At 39.4% G+C, this 19,917-nt stretch overlaps 1 protein-coding gene across 1 annotated transcript in view; it reads left to right on the top strand.

The window, feature by feature from the left end:
* The window catches only part of NUFIP1 (nuclear FMR1 interacting protein 1), a 51,639-nt gene extending 32,654 nt beyond the window's left edge, over nt 1-18,985 (top strand). Inside the window, exons 6-10 of the mRNA XM_077483216.1 lie at nt 3,454-3,546; nt 4,494-4,714; nt 13,321-13,446; nt 15,204-15,436; nt 17,845-18,985. Coding sequence (XP_077339342.1) covers nt 3,454-3,546; nt 4,494-4,714; nt 13,321-13,446; nt 15,204-15,436; nt 17,845-18,144 — 973 coding nt within the window. The 3' untranslated portion in view covers nt 18,145-18,985. The remainder of the gene's footprint in view (nt 1-3,453; nt 3,547-4,493; nt 4,715-13,320; nt 13,447-15,203; nt 15,437-17,844) is intronic.
* The last annotated feature ends 932 nt before the right edge of the window (nt 18,986-19,917 follow it).

Raw genomic sequence — 19,917 nt, 5'->3', positions numbered from 1 at the left:
TGGGGGGTGCGATCGGACCGTGGCCTAACTTTTTTGTGGGGGGATGCCCCCATGCTTCGGCATATATAAATGGTGCATGTATGTCCATCATTAGAAGTGGGTGGATGAAAGGAGGTATTCTAATGGGGGGCATACCCACCGATCAATCCTTTTTTTTCGTTCAGCCAACATGACTCTCAGCAAATAGCTTGGGGTGTCTACTTTCCAAAATGGGGTCATTTGGGGGGGGGGGGGGGGGTTTGTGCTATTTTGGCATTTTATGGCCTTCGAAACTACGATAGGTAGTGAGGAGTGAAATCAAAAAATTTCACCCTTAGAAATCCTGAAGGCGGTGATTGGTTTTCGGGGCCCCGTACGCAGCTAGGCTCGCAAAAAGTCCCACACATGTGGTATGCCCGTACTCAGGAGAAGCAGCAAAATTTATTTTGGGGTGCAATTTCACATATAACCATGGCATGTGTGAGCAATATATAATTTAGTGACAACTTTTTGTAAAAAATAAAAAAATTATTTTAATTTTTTGTCATTATTCAATCCCTTGGGACAAAAAAAATATTCAATGGTCTCAACATGCCCCTCAGCAAACAGCTTGGGGTGTCTACTTTCCAAAATGGGGGTCATTTGGGGGGGTTTTGTGCTATTTTGGCATTTTATGGCCTTCAAAACTGTAATAGGTAGTGAGGAGTAAAATAAATTAATGCCCTTAGAAATCCTGAAGGCAGTGCTTGGATTTCGGGGTCCTGTATGCGGCTAGGCTCCCAAAAAGTCCCACACGTGGTATCCTCATACTCAGGAGAAGCAGCAGAATGTATTTTGGGGTGTAATTTCACATATGCCCATAGCATGTGTGAGCAATATATCATTTTGTGACAACTTTGTGCAAAAAAAAAAAAAGTTTGAAATATTCCCGCAACTTGTGGCAAAATATAAAATATTCCATGGACTCAACATGTCTCTCAGCAAATAGCTTGGGGTGTCTACTTTCCAAAATGGGGTCATTTTGGGGGGGTTTTGTGCTATTTTGGCATTTTATGGCCTTCGAAACTGATGGGTAGTGAGGAGTGAAATCAAAATTTTTCACCCTTAGAAATCCTGAAGGCAGTGATTGGTTTTCGGGGTGCCGTGCACGACTAAGCTCCCAAAAAGTCCCACACATGTGGTATCCCCATACTCGGGAGAAGTAGCAGACTATATTTTGGGGTGCAATTCCACATATAACCATGGCATGTGTGAGCAATATATCATTTAGTGACAACTTTTTGTAAATTTATTTTTTTTTGTCATTATTCAATCCCTTAGGACAAAAAAAAATAAATATTCAATGGGCTCAACATACCCCTCAGCAATTTCCTTGGGGTGTCTACTTTCCAAAATGAGATCGTTTGGGGGGGGGGGGGGGATTGTACTGCCCTGCCATTTTAGCACCTCAAGAAATGAGATGGGCAGTCATAAATTAAAAGCTGTGTAAATTCCAGAAAATGTGCTCTAGTTTGTAGACGCTATAACTTTTGCGCAAACCAATAAATATACGCTTATTGAAATTTTTTTTTTTTTTACTAAAGACATGTGGCTGAATACATTTTGCCCTAAATGTATGACTAAAATTTAGTTTATTCGATTTTTCTTATAACAAAAAGAATATGTATGTATGTATGTATGTATGTATGTATGTGTATATATATATAATAAATATAAATATATATTTTTCAAAATTTTCGGCCTTTTTCCATTTATATCGCAAAAAATAAGAATCGCAGAGGCAATCAAATACCATCAAAAGAAAGCTCTATTTGTGGGAAGAAAAGGACGCAAATTTCGTTTGGGTACAACATTGCATGACCGCGCAATTACCAGTTAAAGCAGTGCAGTGCGAAATTGTAAAAAGACCTCTGGTCCTTAGGCTGAAAATTGGTACGGGGCTGAAGTGGTTAAGACCAGTGTTATTGGCTTAAAGTGGTTATAAACTCTTACAGACCACTTTTACCTACAGGTAGCCTAGATTAAAGCCTCATACATAGCCTCATATATTTATACAAACTTTCCCATGGATTTTTGTACAAAGGGCGTTGGCCCTGAACTTGTTAAGTATACACACTTTTTCAGCCAACTTTCATCAAATCACGTGGTTTTTCTGCTCTTTACCGCCACCTTTGGTCAACTTCTGTATTGTCTGATCTTTTGCGTTTGGTTCTCAGCATGAGTGTTTGTAAAGTCCAATATTTTTCTGTACACACAATCGCACTTTGCTTCATCAGACTTATGTTGTCGAAAAGTTTGTCCGTTTGCACAGCCAACGAAAGTCTGATGAAAACCGAAAAAGTTTGTCCGATGGAGCGTACACACATTTGCATGTATGTTGTCAAAAAGTCCAATTGTGCGTATGGGCCTTTTGGCTTACCCGTAGGTGCAAGAAATATTCTCCTAAACCTACTGTGTGTGTGTGTGTTTGTGTGTTTGTTTGTTTGTTTGTTTGTTTGTCCCAAATATTATAATTATACTAATATAATAACATATATGGTATACTTGCCTCTGTGCAGGGGGTTTTGCACAGAGTGGCCCCAATCCTCCTCCTCTTCTATCCAGTGAGGACTTGAGACAGCGGCTGGAGCTGCTGGGCTCGTTCTCGACGCTGGAAAGATCGGGGTCAGACAAGTAAAAGGGGGGCTGCTGCACTAAAGGTTTTTCACCTTAATGCATAGAATGCATTAGGGTGAAAAACCTTGAGGGTTTACAACCCCTTTTAAGCTAGATAACCAAAGCATGTAGCGGAATTACTAGGCGGACATATAAACTCCACATAGTGTCCCTGTTGGCACTTGAAACCTAGGATTTGCAAGGCAAAGTGCTATCTGGTTAACCACTGATAAGAACAGAGGTTTGAATACTGTGTAAAATTGTTTGTATATATTTGGAATTTTCCATTGAAATCAGTTTTGCTTGTAAGTTTACATACCCTAGCAGAATTTATGATTTCTTGGCCATTTTTCAGAGAATATGAATGATAACATATTATGATTTAAAAAATAGTAAATACAGTTGATTGATAATAAATGGCTGCAGGCAAACACTAGCCATGAGTGAAAGAGTTTTTGTGTTATCATTTCCTCTGAAAAATGCCCAAGAAATCATAAATATCATTCTGCGAGGGTATATAAACTTATGAGCACAACTGTGTATACACACCCCCTTTTTCTTACAAGAGCAGGGGTTCTGAGCACACAAACTAGTTAATCCATGACTTTTGGAGACTATTTAATTTCTGATAGAAAGAGAACTGTTTCTGCTAACATACCTGACATTGTATGTATTGACATTGAAACGCATCAGAATTGTTTGAAACCGTAACTTGTATTTACATTTGTCCTTTTTATTGTGTCTGTTTGTTTTCTTCACCAATGCCAAATCCTACAGGCATTAGCATAACTGAGTTATTTTTTTTTTTTTTAACTGCAGAAACTACCCGACATTGCAGAACATTGCACGAAAACATCAGCTCCAGAAAGAAAAAGTAGAGCGAGGAGAGGTGCTGAAGACGGCTGAGTTTGGGTTGGTATTAAATTAGATAGCAGCTGCAGTGATTGCTACAATTCTTTTATCTGATGGGAGTGAGGGCATGAAGTAGCGAGATAAAGAAAAAATGGCTTGTTGTATATTCCTTGCTCCCATAACGATAACATATCTTTTGCTGATACTGCCAGGAAATGTTTTATCCTGCCGTATTCCTTATTGCCATTTCATTTAAATGTTGCCTCAGTGTTTCATTTTTTTTTTTTTTTTTTTTTGACTGGCATATAGTAAAGAAAGATGTAATTCCATTTATTTATGATAATACACTTCCTTCTTGATTTGGAGTTCTTGTGGACCCATTTGCATTTATGTAATTTTGGCGTACTCCAATGTATTATTACATTAGTTGGAAAAGCGCCTTCTATGCATTGTGGTACATTGCAAAAAAAAATATTCCTTCTTTTCCATGCACTAAGGTGCGCTCTCAAAGTGAATGGGCGGCCTTAATGCACTTTAATACTTCGTGTTCAAGACTGTCGCCCTGCTTTTTATTCACCTCATCTGGTCTCCCACACAGCTTTTTGCCCCCCCCCCCCCCCCCAACTACCGATGCTCAATTTCCGATCCATGCAAAGAGCCTTTCCGTACTCATTGCTGCCAAATTACTGCAGGCTGTGCCCATGTAAAGAATGTAATGTTTACATGGGCAATGTAACCCATGTGAACCATAATCGTGCGGCACGTTGGCACTGCTGTCTTGCCACTGCACACTAGCCTCTGCATTCTAACACTGCGGCTGATGTGAATGTACCCAGAAGGCCAAAATGTGTGTTTAAAAAAAATAATCATCATCAACTCTAGATTCTGTTCCTGATTGTGGGAATCGACTATATAAAATTGTTATAAAAATTTATAAATTGTATAACTATAGGGGGAAAAAAATGGCAAATAACGACCCAAAATTCCTTTTTTTTTTTTTTCTTTAGAAAGTTTAAGGGAAAGAGGACTGATCAAACGGGCTGCTCTAAAAATAAGCGATCTTGGAAACACAAAAAGCAAAAAGGCCGAAAAATGTGTAGGGGAAATGAGAGACAAAAGGCTGAGTGGGTGGAAACTAAAAATGAAGATGCCTCTGAGAAGAAAGTAAACAGTCACAGAAGTGCGAACGCTGCAAACCCTCTGGATATGCTGGTAGGCAGTGGCCCAGGTAAGGTTACCCCGTTTGTTTTTATAAAACAGAAAAGTATTAGTGGTAGAACATGTACAACTAGTGTACTGTGTGATTTGTCAGGTCAAAATTGCATGACAAGTTGCACCCCATTTGCAGCAATTGAACCATTAAAATCATTGCGACTCAAGTCGCAGTCACTTTGAAAAAGACTCCTGCATTACTTTTCCTGTGATTTTATTGTGACTTCCATCGACTTCTGTTAAATGAAATTGCAAGCCACAATGGAATTACAAATAAAAATCGCAGTGATTGGACCGCTTTGAAATCGTGCTGAAGTAGGGCAAATTTCAAGCTGCACTGGTGTGAACCAGGGCTGATTGATCACTTTGTATTTGTTGTGAAATGGGAAGCTATAATTGTCATCGGCTTTTCTTTTGATTTATAATAGAATGTGGGATGCTCACTTAAATTACGAGGAAAGGTACATTTAGTGGTTTCTTTGCAGAAAGTGTGCAGCTCTATACCTAATGGTATGAAAGTCTTTTGCCTCTTGCTACATTTGTGACTCAGATATTTGTTCAGTAGGCACTCTTAGCCCCTGTACACTCGGTCGGAGATTTCGACAACCAAATCCGTCGGATTTTGTCCGTCGGATTTTGTCCGTCGGATTTTGTCCGTCGGATTTTGTCCGTCGGATTTTGTCCGTCGGATCTTGTCCGAAACTGTTGCATACACACGGTCGGACTAAGTTGTCGAAAAATTTGATCATTCAGAACGTGATGACGTAATTTCGTTACGATGGGATTACGTTCAGGCTAGTAGCCAATAGCTTTGATGTAGGAATTTGATCTGAGCATGCGTGGCACTTGGTCAGATCAAAATTTTCTACACATGATCGGAGTATGTCCGATCGAACCAGTTGGTCGGGAAATATTTCCAACATGTTGGAAAATTGGGTCCGACGGAATCAGTCCGATGCATACCACACAGTCGGATTATCCGACAACACGGTCCGATAGGACACATTCCGACGGATTCTCCAACAGTGTGTACAAGGGCTTAGAAGATTATGGGGTTGATTTACTAAAGGCAAATCCACCGTGCACTTGGAAGTGCAGTCACTGTAGATCTGAGAGAATGCTCTGCTGGTTTCTATCATCCAATCATGCTGTTTTCTATTTTCCTTGCTTGTCCCCCTCAGATCTACAGCGACTGCACTTGTAGTGCACAGTGGATTTGCCTTTAGTAAAAACAACCCCCCTGTTCTCAGGGTTGAAGATGTTCCTTAATTCTGGCTTAATATACAAGCTAATTTGATACTGCTTTATAAGTTTGTTTATTACTGGAACAATGTAATGGAATAATCTGCCCTTTGTAATGGAAAATATACACTTCTTTTTTTTTTTGTTGTTTTTCTTTCTTTTTTTCTTTTACTAGTTGTGTTCCCTTTTTATTTTTTGTACCGTGTGTTTGTTTGTTTTTTTTTTTTTTTTTTTTGACCACGTACATTTAAAATGAAAGTAGTATAAAATCCAAAAGCAAACATTTCTTATATTGCAACTTACATGTTCTTAGTTATGATGGCTGCGTTAGATTTCTTTTTAGGTTTTCTTGCTTTTATTTTCATCATACAGAATTAGTCTTGTTGCAAAAAGACAAGTCCGTCTAGTTCAACCAATAAAAGGAAAAAATGATCCTGCCAATAAGTCTGTTTTTTAACAGACCAGTCTGTCCTGCAGATGTAGCAGTTAGGTGAGTGAGGGGAACCATTTACCACTGATAAGGGTTCTTACAATGATCCGCTTTTATCCCAAAAGGAAAAAAGTGTTGCTGTAAGACCTCGTTTAGTCTTGTTTTGCTGTCTGAGGCGCCGTCTGCGTTTTGATTGCTCTTCACACAATAGTAGACAGGCGGTGAGGAGGCGTTTGTATAATTTTCACACCTCCCTGTTTTAACCCCCTAATTTCAAGACCAATTACTTGAATGGCACCATTCACTTGATTGGGTTGAGCTCGGCAGGCGGTACCGCCCACCCATCAAGTGCCACAGGGGGTATAATCCCCGCCAAGTCCTTACTACTTAAAAAAATGTAATCAGGAATTTGGCTTCAATTTGTTTATCATGTCTAAATCTGCTGATCCATCTAACACTCCCCTACCCCCGGACTGACAATGCTGCTTTCCAAAGCCTTGTCTGTTGCTCCTTCAGCCAGAGTGTAGGCACTCTAATTCAAGAGGTGTGTTACTGGCCAGATCACCAGGTGAAAATAACATAAAGAAAACGAATGCAGCCACCACATCTAGTGAATGGTAAGCTGCAATATATTACAGGTTTTGGGTTTAATACTGTGTGAATGCTCTGCAGTTGGTTGGCTTGTTGACCAAGTACAACCACAATGCCCAAAAAATTGGAACGCTGTGTTAAATCTACATAAAAAAAAAATCTCCTAAACCCATATTTTATTCACAATAGAAAACGCATCAAATGTTTAAACCTGAAAAAATTTACCATTTAAAAAAAATAAAAATAAATTAAGGTAATTTTGAAATTGATGGCAGAAACATGTCTCTAAAAAGTTGGGAAAAGGCCGTGTTTATCAGGGTGTAGCGTCCCCCCTTCTTTGAACAATACTGCCAACAGAGACCGGTTGCTGAAGTTTTTAGAGAAGAATGTTGTCCAATTTTTACCACACGTAGGATTCTAACTGCTCAACAGTTCTGGGTCGTCTGTTGTATTTTTTTTGTTTTAAGATGTGCCAAATATTTCCAATTGGTGAAAGGTCTGGATTGCAGGCAGGCCAGTTAAGCACCTGGACTCTTTTACTACAAAGCCATGCTGTTGTCATAGATGCAGAATGCGTTTTAGCATTGGCCTGAAACGTATGCCTTCCCTGAAAAATACATTCAGGTTGATTTACTAAAGTCAAGTGCATTTGCTCCAGAGCTTAGTAAATGAAGTAAAGCTTCACATTGCAAAGAATACTTAATCACATGTGTGGAAAAAGAAAACAAACTTCATTTTTGCTTGTACATGATTGGATGATAGAAATCGGCATAGCTTTCCCATATTTCAGAGCCCCCGCCCCCCCCCCCCCCCCCCCCATCTAGAACAATTGTATTTGCAGTGCACAATATTTTTGCCGTATTTGCCAGCGTATAAGGCGACTGGGCGTATAAGACAACCCACTATTTTTCCAGTGAAAATGTAGGTTTTGGGCTATACTCGCAGTAGAAGACTACCCTCCCCATTCTGAGGCAACACCATTTAAAAAAAAAAAAAAAAAAAAAAAAAAAAAATCAGACCTAACATCAAATGTAATTTTAATTAAAGTGGTTATGCTAGTCCTTAAAATCCTTCAAAATCCTAATGTTCATCCTCTGACATCATAAATTCAGACCGTCCCTCATATGGATCTAATTCCAAATTGGATGGTGTGGCTTCAGCTTCGGCTTCTCCTTCATCTTGCCACAAGTAGTCGTCCTCCACACCATCCAATGAATTTGATATGCCACACTTCTTGAAAGACTTGATTACTTTTTCTGCATCAATATCATTCCAGGCTTTTATGACAAAGTTGCACAAAACATCCAACTGTGGAGCACACGTTTCCTCCTCTTGTGAATGACCTTTCGCCGCTAACCATCCACTCATTCCTCTGTTCTCAAATGCGATCTTTAAATGGCTTGTTTAGGCACACATTCAGTGGCTGGACAAACGATGTCAATCCTGCAGAAATAACCACTGCATCTGTGTTTATTCTTGTGAGCCTTTTCCTTTGTTCTGGGAGTTAAATGAGCCCTGAACATATCCCACACCAATTCTCGACACATTCCACCTCGTCACCTACTCCATACACCTACTCCCGTACATTTTCAAGCCATAGCTTTACCCCTTCATCCATCCAGCCTTTCATTCACATGTACCAAAACTCCAACAGGGAACTTGATTTTCGGCATTGTTTTCTTTTAAAAATAATCATTGGTCTTAGTTTGGTGCCATCAGCTGTACATGCTGCTACCACTGTAAAACTGTACTTTTCATTTCCTGTTTTAATTAACACAGCTTTTGCACCTTTTGAATTGACCATTTTATTTCCAGCCATATCGAAATTCAGAGTTTCTTCCATATTTCCGATTTGACTTAATGCATAGCTGTGTTTCTTGCGCTGTTGTATTACATATCGATGAAAATTACTTACTTTGCCGTCGAGATCTGCAGGTAATTTTTGTGCTATTTTGGTCTTTTGCCTCAGTACCAGATCATGCCTTTCCAAGAACCTCCTACACCAGGATATAGTGGCTTTGAATCCTTTGCTGTGATCTGGGTTACATTTGTCCCACTGAAGTGCAAAAATCCATATATTTCCTGTCACTACAAAACCATTGTGACAATGCTAACGCACCATGTCTGCTACATGCTTTTAAAGTTCTGACCAATGTGGGGTGCCTCTTCTTAATGCACACTTAACCCTTGGCATATGCTTTAATGCATCTTAGTTTGCTTTCCAGTCTTGGACCATCTTTTCTGTTACTCCATATTATCTTGCAATAGCGCAGTTATTCTATTCCTTGGCAAAGTTTACAACTTTGAGCTTGAAACTGGCTTCATGTTTCTTTCTTCTTGCTGGAGCCATGATGGGGTCCTGTCTATCAGTCATTTCACACTAATCTGAAATCTGTCAGGTATTGTAATGTGTCAGGTATTACTACTGTATTATCACTGTTATGCAATCAAAAAGGAAACTGGTGAACTAAAAGTCCCAGAGATCCCTCAATTACTAGGCAGCAACAATAGCCAGCAACGTTGGTCAGTGAATCCTCTCCTCCAAAGCACCAGAAATCATATTGTATTAAGGGTAGATCTGGAGAGGGATGTGCAGTAATACTGCATGTACAGTAGCGCTAGGTACACTGCTGAGCCAATCACGGCGAGCGATGTATTTTCTTAATCTATTAATGATTACAAAGCCTGCTCGGATTGGCAGAGGCTGTGACATCAGCCCGCGCCTCTCTGACTCACTGTATGTAGCCTGCTCGGATTGGCGGAGGTTGTTACTCCAATCCGAGCAGAGTCTGTATTCGTTTAATAGAATACATCGCTCGCCGGGATTGGTTCAGCGGTGTAAACTTTATATATACAGTATTAACGCACATTCAGCGTGCGTCCGGCGGGCTGAAATCCATCTGGCGGCTGGTGTCTAAGATGACCCCCACTTTTTGGCGTTTATTTATTTTTATTTTTTTATAAAGTGAAAAAGGTAGTCTTATACGCCGGAAAATATGGTACCTTTCCAGCTATGCAAGCTGCCCATTTCATACACACTAATGCACTTCCGTACCATCAGGGATATAGGATCATGAAATGGGTGCTGATAAGCCGAAAGATCCCTCTCCTCTTTAGTCCGGAGGACATGGCTCCCATTGTTGCCAAAAAGGAATATCAAATTTTGAATATTCTGACCACAGAATATTTTTCCACTTTTCAGCAGACCATTTTAAGTGAGCCAAAGTCCAGAGGAGATGGCAGCATTTCTGGATCATGTTCAGATATGGCTTCATCTTTGCATGATAAAGCTTTACCTTGCAATTTTGTGTTCAATCTCTTTTTATTAGTTTTTATATACAATTTATACATATACATTCATATACCTTACTTTTATAAATAGTATCCTGTGTCCCTGTCAAAGGGCAATAATTCCTTATGTCCATTTTCTATCTTCCCTTTCTATATCATTCCATCTTTCCTTTGTCATTTACATAGAACCTCATTTATTTTCCCCTATTCCAATCATCCCACAACAATAACACTAAATCAGATAATTAAATCAAAAAAATGAAAGGGGGGGGGGGAAGCAACTCCAACATTTCCATGGGGCGGTACGTTCCCTTTCATAAGTATTGTATCATGTTTGTCGAGAACCAAAACTCTTCTTATTGCCATATTTTTGGCACCTCCTTTTTTTTTTTTTTTTTTCTTAGCCTTAATTAACCACCTCAGCCCTGGAAGATTTGGGTACTGAATGACCTAGCCATTTTATGCGATTTGGCACTGCGTCACTTTAACTGGCAATTGCACAGTCGCGCGACGCTGCACCCAAACAAAATTAAAGTTTTTGTCTCTCTCCCCCCCCCCCCACAAATAGCACTTTCTTTTGGTGGTGTTTCATCACCTCTAGTTTTTTATTTTTTGCAGTATAAACAAAAAAGAGCGACAATTATGAAAAAAAACACTATTTTTGTCCTATTTGCTATAATAAATATCCCCGTGTTTATAGCTTTTTTTAAAATTCTCAGTTTAGGCTGATCTGTATTCTTCTACATATTTTTGGTAAAAATCGCAATAAGCGTATATATTGATTGGTTTGTGCAAAAGTTATAGCATCTACAAAATAGGGGATAGATTTATAGTATTTTTTTTACTAGTAATGGTGGCGATCTGCGATTTTTACCACAACATTATGATGGACACATCAGACAATTGACAGGAAAATGCCTTTTTCCTATTCTAGTAATGGAATCGAACACTCTTATTTCATTTTCCCATTCATACTAATTCATTCAGGGGGCCAGAGGGAAGTAAAATTTTCTATATGATGAACAATTTATGGGTCGGTCTTCGTTCCTCTACTAGCAGTTGTTCAAAACTAGTTTGTGGTCTATCAATCAATAAAGGTTTTATCTTTGATTCAATATTTGCACTTAATTGATAATACTGCATCCATTTGTCTTTATATTCAGACTCCATGTCTAGCAATCACGGAAGTTTGACTTCTAGGATCTGAACTATTCTTGTGTTCTCTGACCTGTTCCATTTAATAAAATGTGTACCTACCAGTTCTGGTGGAAATTGAAGATTGGAGAACGGGGTCATTGGACCAATCATTGTGGAGAGTCATCCCTTTTTCAATAAATACTGTATCCCATATTTTTAAAGTTGATGATACAAAGATGGTTCATTCCTTTTTCTCAGGCCGAAGCTGAGGTTTAATCCATGGGAGAGATTTAAGTTGTAGGCCTATATTTTCCTCTCTGGTTACCCATTGCTTATCTTTTACATTATGGTACCAATCTATTATCCTTATTAAGGATGCAGCGTGTTGATGTTTTGTAAAGCTGGGAAGCGCAAGACTTCCATTCATTACTTTAAGGTTTCTCTCTTTTATTAGTGGTGTTTTTTCAGGCCCAAATGAAACTTCCTTTTTGGAGACGTGTTGCTTCCCTCAATTTCATATTTACCTTTTTATTTTTTTCAGTTTAAACATTGTAATGTTTTCTTTTGTATGGGTTTATGAAATTTGCATGTCATTGAATTGTGGGTTATTTATTTATTTTTTTATGTAGATTTTACAGTGTCCCAACTTCTTTGGAATTTGGGTTCCAAAAGAATGTAAAATTTTACAAATTGGTAAATCAGATCATTTTAACTCCAGGGAATAATTGAATTCTATACTGAGGCTGATTTACTTATTTACTTAAAGAGGAAGTAAACCCTGATGGGTTTACTTCCTCTTTTTTTCCCTGCAAAGGTAAAGCATAATGGACTACTATGCATCGCATAGTAGCTCATTATGTGTCACTTACCTGACACAGGAGCCAGCGAAGTCGCCGCTGTTACCTGTAGTCCGCCGCATCCATCTTGGTTGTGGCGTCTCTCGCAGCTCCGACGAATGACAGCGGAGAAGCCGCGATGACGTCACTCCCGCGCATGCGCACGGGAGTCGCGTCTCGGAGCTCCGACGCTGCCATTCGCCGGAGCCGCGATGACGTCACTCCCGCGCATGCGCACGGGAGTAGACAAATTTGGCAAATCCATTCTTGGACTTGCCGCATTTAGTGCGCCTGCGCGCCGCTGTCTACGGCGCATGCGCCGTAGACAGCGGTGCCCATTTTCGGGCAAATATCTCCTAAACCATATAGGTTTAGGAGATATTACTTGGACCTACAGGTAAGCCTTAATCTAGGCTTACCTGTAGGTCAAAGTTGTTTGGAAGGGTTTACTTCCATTTTAAAGTAGCACTATGGGCAAAACCTCCTTTTTTTTATTTATTTTTTTTCATTTTGGATTGAGAAAAAGAGGGCTATAATGCCTACCAGAATTTTGCCATCTATGCCCCATTGCAGAGTTTTACCTTCGCTTCCCATGTGCTCCAGCTTGGCTTGTGCAGGATGGTATCCCTCCATTTATATTCTGGGAGGATTTTTACATGCAAAGGTTTACAGTCTTCTCTCTAGCATTTTTTTTTTTTTTTTAATTAATTAATATAATATACTTCTCCAAAAGGCAACTCCCTGGTTCCCTCCCTTTGCTGAGTGGACTACCTGTCTCACGTTGGCTCTAAAAAAACCTTCTTGGTCCTTGTGCCTGACACATATGTAACCCACGCTCTGTTTATGATATTAAGTGCCGCTCGGCAATGGCTCAGATGGCTGCAGGGGCAAATGCATTTTGGATAGGTACACAGGGACAGTCTTTATTTTAAAGCGTTTAGATGTTCTAGTTTGCACCGTTGTATCCAGAGCTAACAAAACCTTCTTTTTTTTTTTTTTTTTTTTTTTTTTTTTTTTTATTGATTTTATCCACGAGTTGTTATATTGCATTTAGAATTTTTTTTTTCTTTTTTTCCTGCCTATTCTCATCCTCAGAATCTGACAGTGGTGAAGAAAAAACAAATAATTGTTTAACTGTCGTTCCGAGGCAGGTGACATCCGGACTGAGTAATCTCATTGCTAGTTATGGGAGTGCATCAGACAGTGACAACGAACCTGACGGTATGCATATTACTATCTCACTTTCCACTGATCAACCAAATGAAAGTGGAAAAATAAGCCTTATCGTTTGTTTTGAGGTGTTTGATTAAACAAAGGCTACATCACGTGTTTGGTGTGTTTTAAAAAAACAACAAAAAAAAAAACTTTGTTTTTATGCACACGTTTTATCAAGGATATATGACAATGTGGTCCCGTAACATGCTGCTGGTGGCAGTTCACCAGGTTATTAGTGGACTTTTATATCTGTTCAAAAAATCATAGGAGTACATTAATAATAATAATCATTCTACAGGAGGATTTATATAGCACCAACAGTCTGAGCAGTGCTTTACAATGTGAGGGCAGACAGTACAGTTACAATACAATTCAATACAGGAGGAATCGAAGGGCTCTGCTCGTTTTGGAGCTTGCAATCTAGGAGGGAGGGTCAAGTGATACAAAAGGTAGTGACTGTAGGGGAAGACATCATAGCAATTCTAAGATTATTTAATTTATTCAGTCATAACGGATCGTTGGTGCACCTAATGTTGGGCTAACTTTCTAGACACTGCAATTTTAAAATTAGGATGACCGAAATGGATTAATCTCCAAACTACTCTAAATTACTGTGATGTACCCCTAGGTGTTGTAAATGCAAACCTAAAGGATAAATTCACCTTTGGGAACATGTTGCATGCTCCCAGTGCTGCAGCCACTGCCTGCTGACCATGACTGCAGCACTGTTTGAAAATCCGCGTGGTCGTGAGGGGGTCTGCCCACACACAGCCTGGGAGTCTTCCTGGGAGTATCGGCTTACCTGTATGAGATGTACAGGTAAGCAGAGCAACTGAAAGTGTGCTGATCGCTGGTGCAATGCTTTCCAGGCTCCTACTACAAAAAATAATAAATACAAATTTATTTTATTTTTTTTCCCTGCAGAAAAACAAAATTTGCATTTTTATTAATTTTTTTTAAAAGTGAACTTATCCTTTTAATGAGAATCCTTTTTTTCTCTGGGTTATACAACAAACGACTGAGTATTTTATATGTGAAATTCACACAGTTGATCTTTTTGAACCTGTCTGCCATGCATTGGCTCCCTCTGCTGGAACTTTTATATCCACACATGACTAGATGGCTTGTATTGCCATTTGTTTAATAAGATTGCATAGCATGCATTAACAATTGTAAATTGTTTTCTGCTCTGTCTAAAACAGTAATGGTTAACTTGTCTGTTATTGGGTAATGTCTATTGCTCTTTACAGCAGAGGTTTTTTAGTTTTTTACTTTTTTTTTTTTTTTTTTTTTTTTTAATTGTATATATATATATTTTTTTATTTGTAAATGCACCTAGACTATAAGTTTCACACGGAGGAAGCCTAAAAACTTCCACCTAAGTGGGTGAATGGGGTACCTCAATTTTATCAGCATCTTTAATTCATCATTTTCCTCCTCAACATCATTCATGCAGGGTAGATGTTCTTCCACAAGCAAGCAATCTGTGATCATGATCTGCACTTTATAAGTGTAGTGGGTGGGTGGGGGGGGGGGGCAGATATCCGAAACAAATTGGTTACTTCCGTCCAAGTTTTCTATTTGCTTGCAAGGTCCCACTTGGTGTTATTTTTGTGTTTGCAAATGACATGGCATTAGCTCTTTTTTATTTTTATTTTTTTCTTCTTCTCTCTTTTGATGTTTAATCCTAAATTTTGCATTTGCTCTCTATTCCTATCACATTAAACTGTTTTGCTGAACTCTGCCCTTATGTTCTGTTTCAGAACTCCCCCTTAAGACCGTGGCTAAAGCTTTAGAAGACAACAAAATAATTCTTGCAAAGGATCCACAAAAAGTGTATCCTGAAGCAGTAAGCATAAAAACTGAACAGGCCGTTAAGACATCACACATGGGTTCTCAAAACAGGCCACCACATAATAGGGGTCAGGCCAATTATAGACAAAACATGTCGCAGAAATCGACCGAAGCAAGAAATCGACCTACTCTTCTGGAAATGGTAACGGCAATTGTTCTGCATTACTTGCATGTCTGATTGTGTATTACAACTTGTCCTGGACATCCCAGAAGAACACACTCGCACATTTCCTTTTAAATTGTACTGCTTTCATTCCTTTATTCATCCAAGCACTGTTTAAGCAGGCTTTACCTTCTGTAGGCACTTCTGTTTTTAAAAATCACTTGTATATTTTGTTCTGGAGAAGTATAGACCTAGAGAAACCTGTACCAAGGGTTATGTGAAGGCTTCCATTGCTGACTTCTTTCTGAATATGCAACTTGTCTGTTAGCAGTACTTTATAAATCACACCCCAAGAACAAGCATGCAGAATGTCAGAACACCTGATCTGCATAGACATTCCTGGCCAGTGACTGAAAAGAAATTGAAGTTGCAGGATCAGCATTGACGGGCAACTAGCATTTTCAGAAGCCGATATTGGCAATGTCAGCCTACATATTCTCTCAAAACAAGTTTCCTTTTCACAAGGGAATACTGTTTTGTACATCTGTCCACAGAATGTGCAGGTGTTCCGTGCAGACAGCCCGTTAAATAAACGACAGCCAAACCTTTCAAAAATGTTCCAAGTTCGTCAACAACTGTACATCCTTGCGGGACCAAAACAATGAATAGAATGCAGTCTGAACATTAGAACTCACACCAAAGTACATTAACCTTGGGTTTACACAAGCCATGTCTGTGCAGTTCGAGTTCAGCCATACAGTTGTATGGCTGAATTTGTATTGGATTTACATAAAAAAAGGTGGCAGGACTTTTTTTTTTTTTTTTCCCCTGCCCTGGAATCGTTCGTATGGTTATCACCCATTGCAATCCGATTCCCCTCTGAATCCACAGTTCGCACTGCGATCTGTGAACCAATCTGGGGGTTTCATTGTATTGACACCCGGAGTGGTTTGCAGAGGGCAGTGTGAACTGCCTGCGGGAGAGATGTGATGCTGTTGAAAACGTGCTGTTTCCCCGCATCCCTACAGTGTGAACCTAGGCTCACAGTGAGACATGCAGTATATATATGTATGCTGCCATTGGTGACGGGACATGGTGGGCAGCTGGGGTGTGCAGCACTTGAGATAAGCAGAGTTGGAAAAGCAGAAAATACAATGCAAAAATTCAGAAGTAGTAAACAGTAGGGTAAAGGAGGAGGAAATGGCCTTTAGGGACACTAGAGCAAGGCAGCTATGTAGATTGGTCTCATTTCTACAAACTAAGAGCCACAGGATGGTGAGAGGGAATAAAATGTGCAAGTGCAACAGAGTTGCACATGCCTTGAAAGCGAAGACCTTAGCAGTGCTAAAGCATTGTATCAATACTATAAAACAATGGATTTTTTTTTTTTACAGAAAAGATGTGCCCATTGACAGAAGGATTTCATTGCAACTGCGAACTTGCTTTAAAGTGGGCCATGGAGTTTTGTGAACTACTGAACTATATAAACATACATAAGCACACTGTATATGCTATATAGTACATGGGTTTCGAAAGTAGAGCTTTCCAAAAGCGGAACTTCCCCTTTAAGGACTCCTTACCCCCACTTACATGCCACGTTTGGCATGTCGTTTATTTATTTTTGACAGGTACCTAGCTCCCACTTCCACTAGGGCCACCTAGGCGACTCGAGCAGAAGTTCTCCTCTCCCCCTCCCTTCCTGCAATCTTCTGGGACACGTCAGACGTCCCAGAAGATTACCCAGCCATTGAGGCATAGCATGACTCGCGCATGTGCAGTGCTCATCCTGGCTGTGAAGTTTTCACAGCCGGATGCCCACACTTATGATGTCTGAGAGGGAGAGCAGTTGGGATTGGTTGCAGCAGTGGGAACATGTTACGTGTTCCCAAAGGTGAACTTCTCCTTTAACTGATTTTCTTGCTGATCTTGCCCCAAAATTTTAACAACATGTATTCCATCCACACTGTATTCTCCCCTTACGCTCCTAGTTGTAGTGTGATCACATCTGCACTTGTTCACACCCCTTTTCACCCCATCCTGTATAGGAAGTGCTGTCTGCTGTGTTCAGCATACACTCTACAATCACCTTTGCTTCAAGTGCTACCTTTTCTGTGTGGTCCATTTTCCTTAATTGTCCTTTATGAAGTATGTTGTCTCCCTTTGCTGTCCTTTTGCTGTTTTTCTGACGATTCAAAAATATGCCGTAGGCCTGTTTCTGCTAAGATAAGCCAAACCCTCCTGCCGTTTGTGTATTTGGTGATATAAGCCATTGAGTCTAAATGACTATTCGTGAAGAAGCACACATAGACTATTATGTGATGTATAACATGTCTAAAAAAAAAAATGGGTCTAAGTGTTTTTTCCCTCTTTCTTAAACTTGGGGCTACTTGTTGCTTTATTGTCCCTTTATTTGATTGGTATTTAAATAAATATTTTTGTTTCTGTAGCTGCTGGCACGGGATGTACGTCATGAAAGAAATGTGATTTTACAGTGCGTAAGGTACATTTGCCAAAATAACTTTTTTGACCGATCACGGGATGGCACTAATAATGTGATAAATGAACATTCTCCAGGAAATGCCAAAGAATTAAGCATTACAGATACTAAATCTGACCTGCAAAATGGACAAGATGACAATGTGGCTAAGGAGAAGCCTAGTCCAGATCAATTCGTGAGACATTTAGAACCTTTGGATGATGAAATCTGGGAGACGAACATTAACTGCATTGAGACCTTTGCGGTTTAAGATATATTTATAGAAATATTTTTTTTCTTAGTTTTTTTTGTTGTTTTTAACGGACTTTACATATTTTTTTTCTATTGTATTATCCACCTAATGCAGTTTAAGGAACGTTCAGTCATTACTATATATATATTTTTTTTTCTTTTTAGAAAGTGATGGGGTAGGGTGTGCACATACAAGTTTTTTTTGTTTTGTTTTTTCTTTCTTCTCCCCGTTAATCGCCTCACCTCACTGCTTTCACAGTTACGTATTTTAGGATTGTCCATAGAAGTAATTGGATTAAAAATATGAGTTTGACACACAAGCAGAAAAGGTGGAGAATGCAATCTTAAGAAAAACTTTAGTACTTGCTCTAAATGGAGGTATCAGATATAAGTGGTGTTGTGTTCTTCTTTTTTTTTCCCCCCTCCATCATCCCCCTGACTAAAAACCTGTATAGATTTTAGGTGGAGGCCTTTAAACTAGTGCTAGGATGAGATACAAAATTTGTGGTATTGCATCCTCGGAATATATGGTGCAATTTTTGGCAGAGCAGATATCTGTCTACTAGGCTTACCCCATAAATATGTACCTTAAACAAGTAAAACCAGCATTGTCGTTTAGAAGCTTAACTAATAAAAGAAAAGTCACAGTGGTGGAACTATAAAACGTAATTGTATAGTTCTGTCTGTGTACTTTTTATTGTTTAATTCTCCAGAGTGGAGAACAAAATATAACAAAATGTAACTAGCATCTTTTGCATGCTGTCCTTTTCACTGCCAAGGTGTGTGACAATAGGCAGAGAGCATATTATTGTCAGATATCTGTTTTTCATTATTAAAAAAAAAAAAAAAAAAGCACGCCTGTTGTGTTGTCTGTCTTTGTTTTAAAGAAGAATTCCAGTTACTTTTTTATACATTGTTACACCAGTCCAGCTTGTAACTACAGTATGCAAATGGTGACTGTGTGCATTTTCTCAGTGGCTCAAAATGACCTCTGTTTGCATGAGGTGGGCAGGTTGGCGACTATTTAACTTAAAGTATTTGCCTCAACGATGCATATTCCTTATATGTGCTTGCTGTCCCACGTACTTGTATGAAAAAGTATTCTGTTCTCTTTGTATTGCTTCTTTTGTGTGAAATCCCTGGTGTTCCTGCCAGTCCCTCTGCTTTACTATTAAACACTGCCCATGCTATGCAGACAAGAACAGAGGGAGCAGGAGTAATGTGATTTTAAAAAGAAAAGGGGGTGTGTGTGTGTGTGTGTGTGTGTGTGTGTGTGTGTGTGTGTGTGTGTGTGTGTGTGTGTGTGTGTGTATATATAATATAGCTAGCCATGCTGACTGGATCCATTCAAGGTGTCTCTTCTGGCCAAATTGAATGGTACCCAGGCCTTGTATCCAAAGAAATTAGGTTTTGCCTGTGAATGCTTCTTCTTCGTCTTCTTCCTCCTTCTCCTCCTTCCTCCTCCTCCCCCTTTTTTTTTCTTTTTTTTTTTTTTTAAAAGAGCTGGATCCAGTACTTTTTAGTAGCAAGGCCTTAAAGTTTTACTGGCGGGGTGCTGTTGCACGTCCAGGATAGTGGGCTTCCTGAGGATCCCCAGCTCCTGAAGGTTTAATGGAACCCACCGTGAAGGGTGAAGATTGGATCTGTTGGTTTACCACAGAAAACCCTGCAGCGGGAAAGGTAAGTGGAGTTTTTTGAATGTCTTATGAATGTCTCCTTTTAAAAGATCAGTAAATGTTGTCATACTTATGTATCACCACTGGGGGCTGTATTGAGCACTCATCACCGCTGA

The sequence above is a fragment of the Lithobates pipiens genome, unplaced genomic scaffold (genome assembly GCF_037356315.1).
Source record: "Lithobates pipiens isolate NorthernLeopardFrog02 unplaced genomic scaffold, aLitPip1_a1.2 Scaffold_16, whole genome shotgun sequence".
Classification (NCBI taxonomy): Eukaryota; Metazoa; Chordata; class Amphibia; order Anura; family Ranidae; genus Lithobates; species Lithobates pipiens.
Note: the sequence above shows the minus strand (reverse complement) of the source record. Positions and strands in the feature narration are given on the sequence as shown.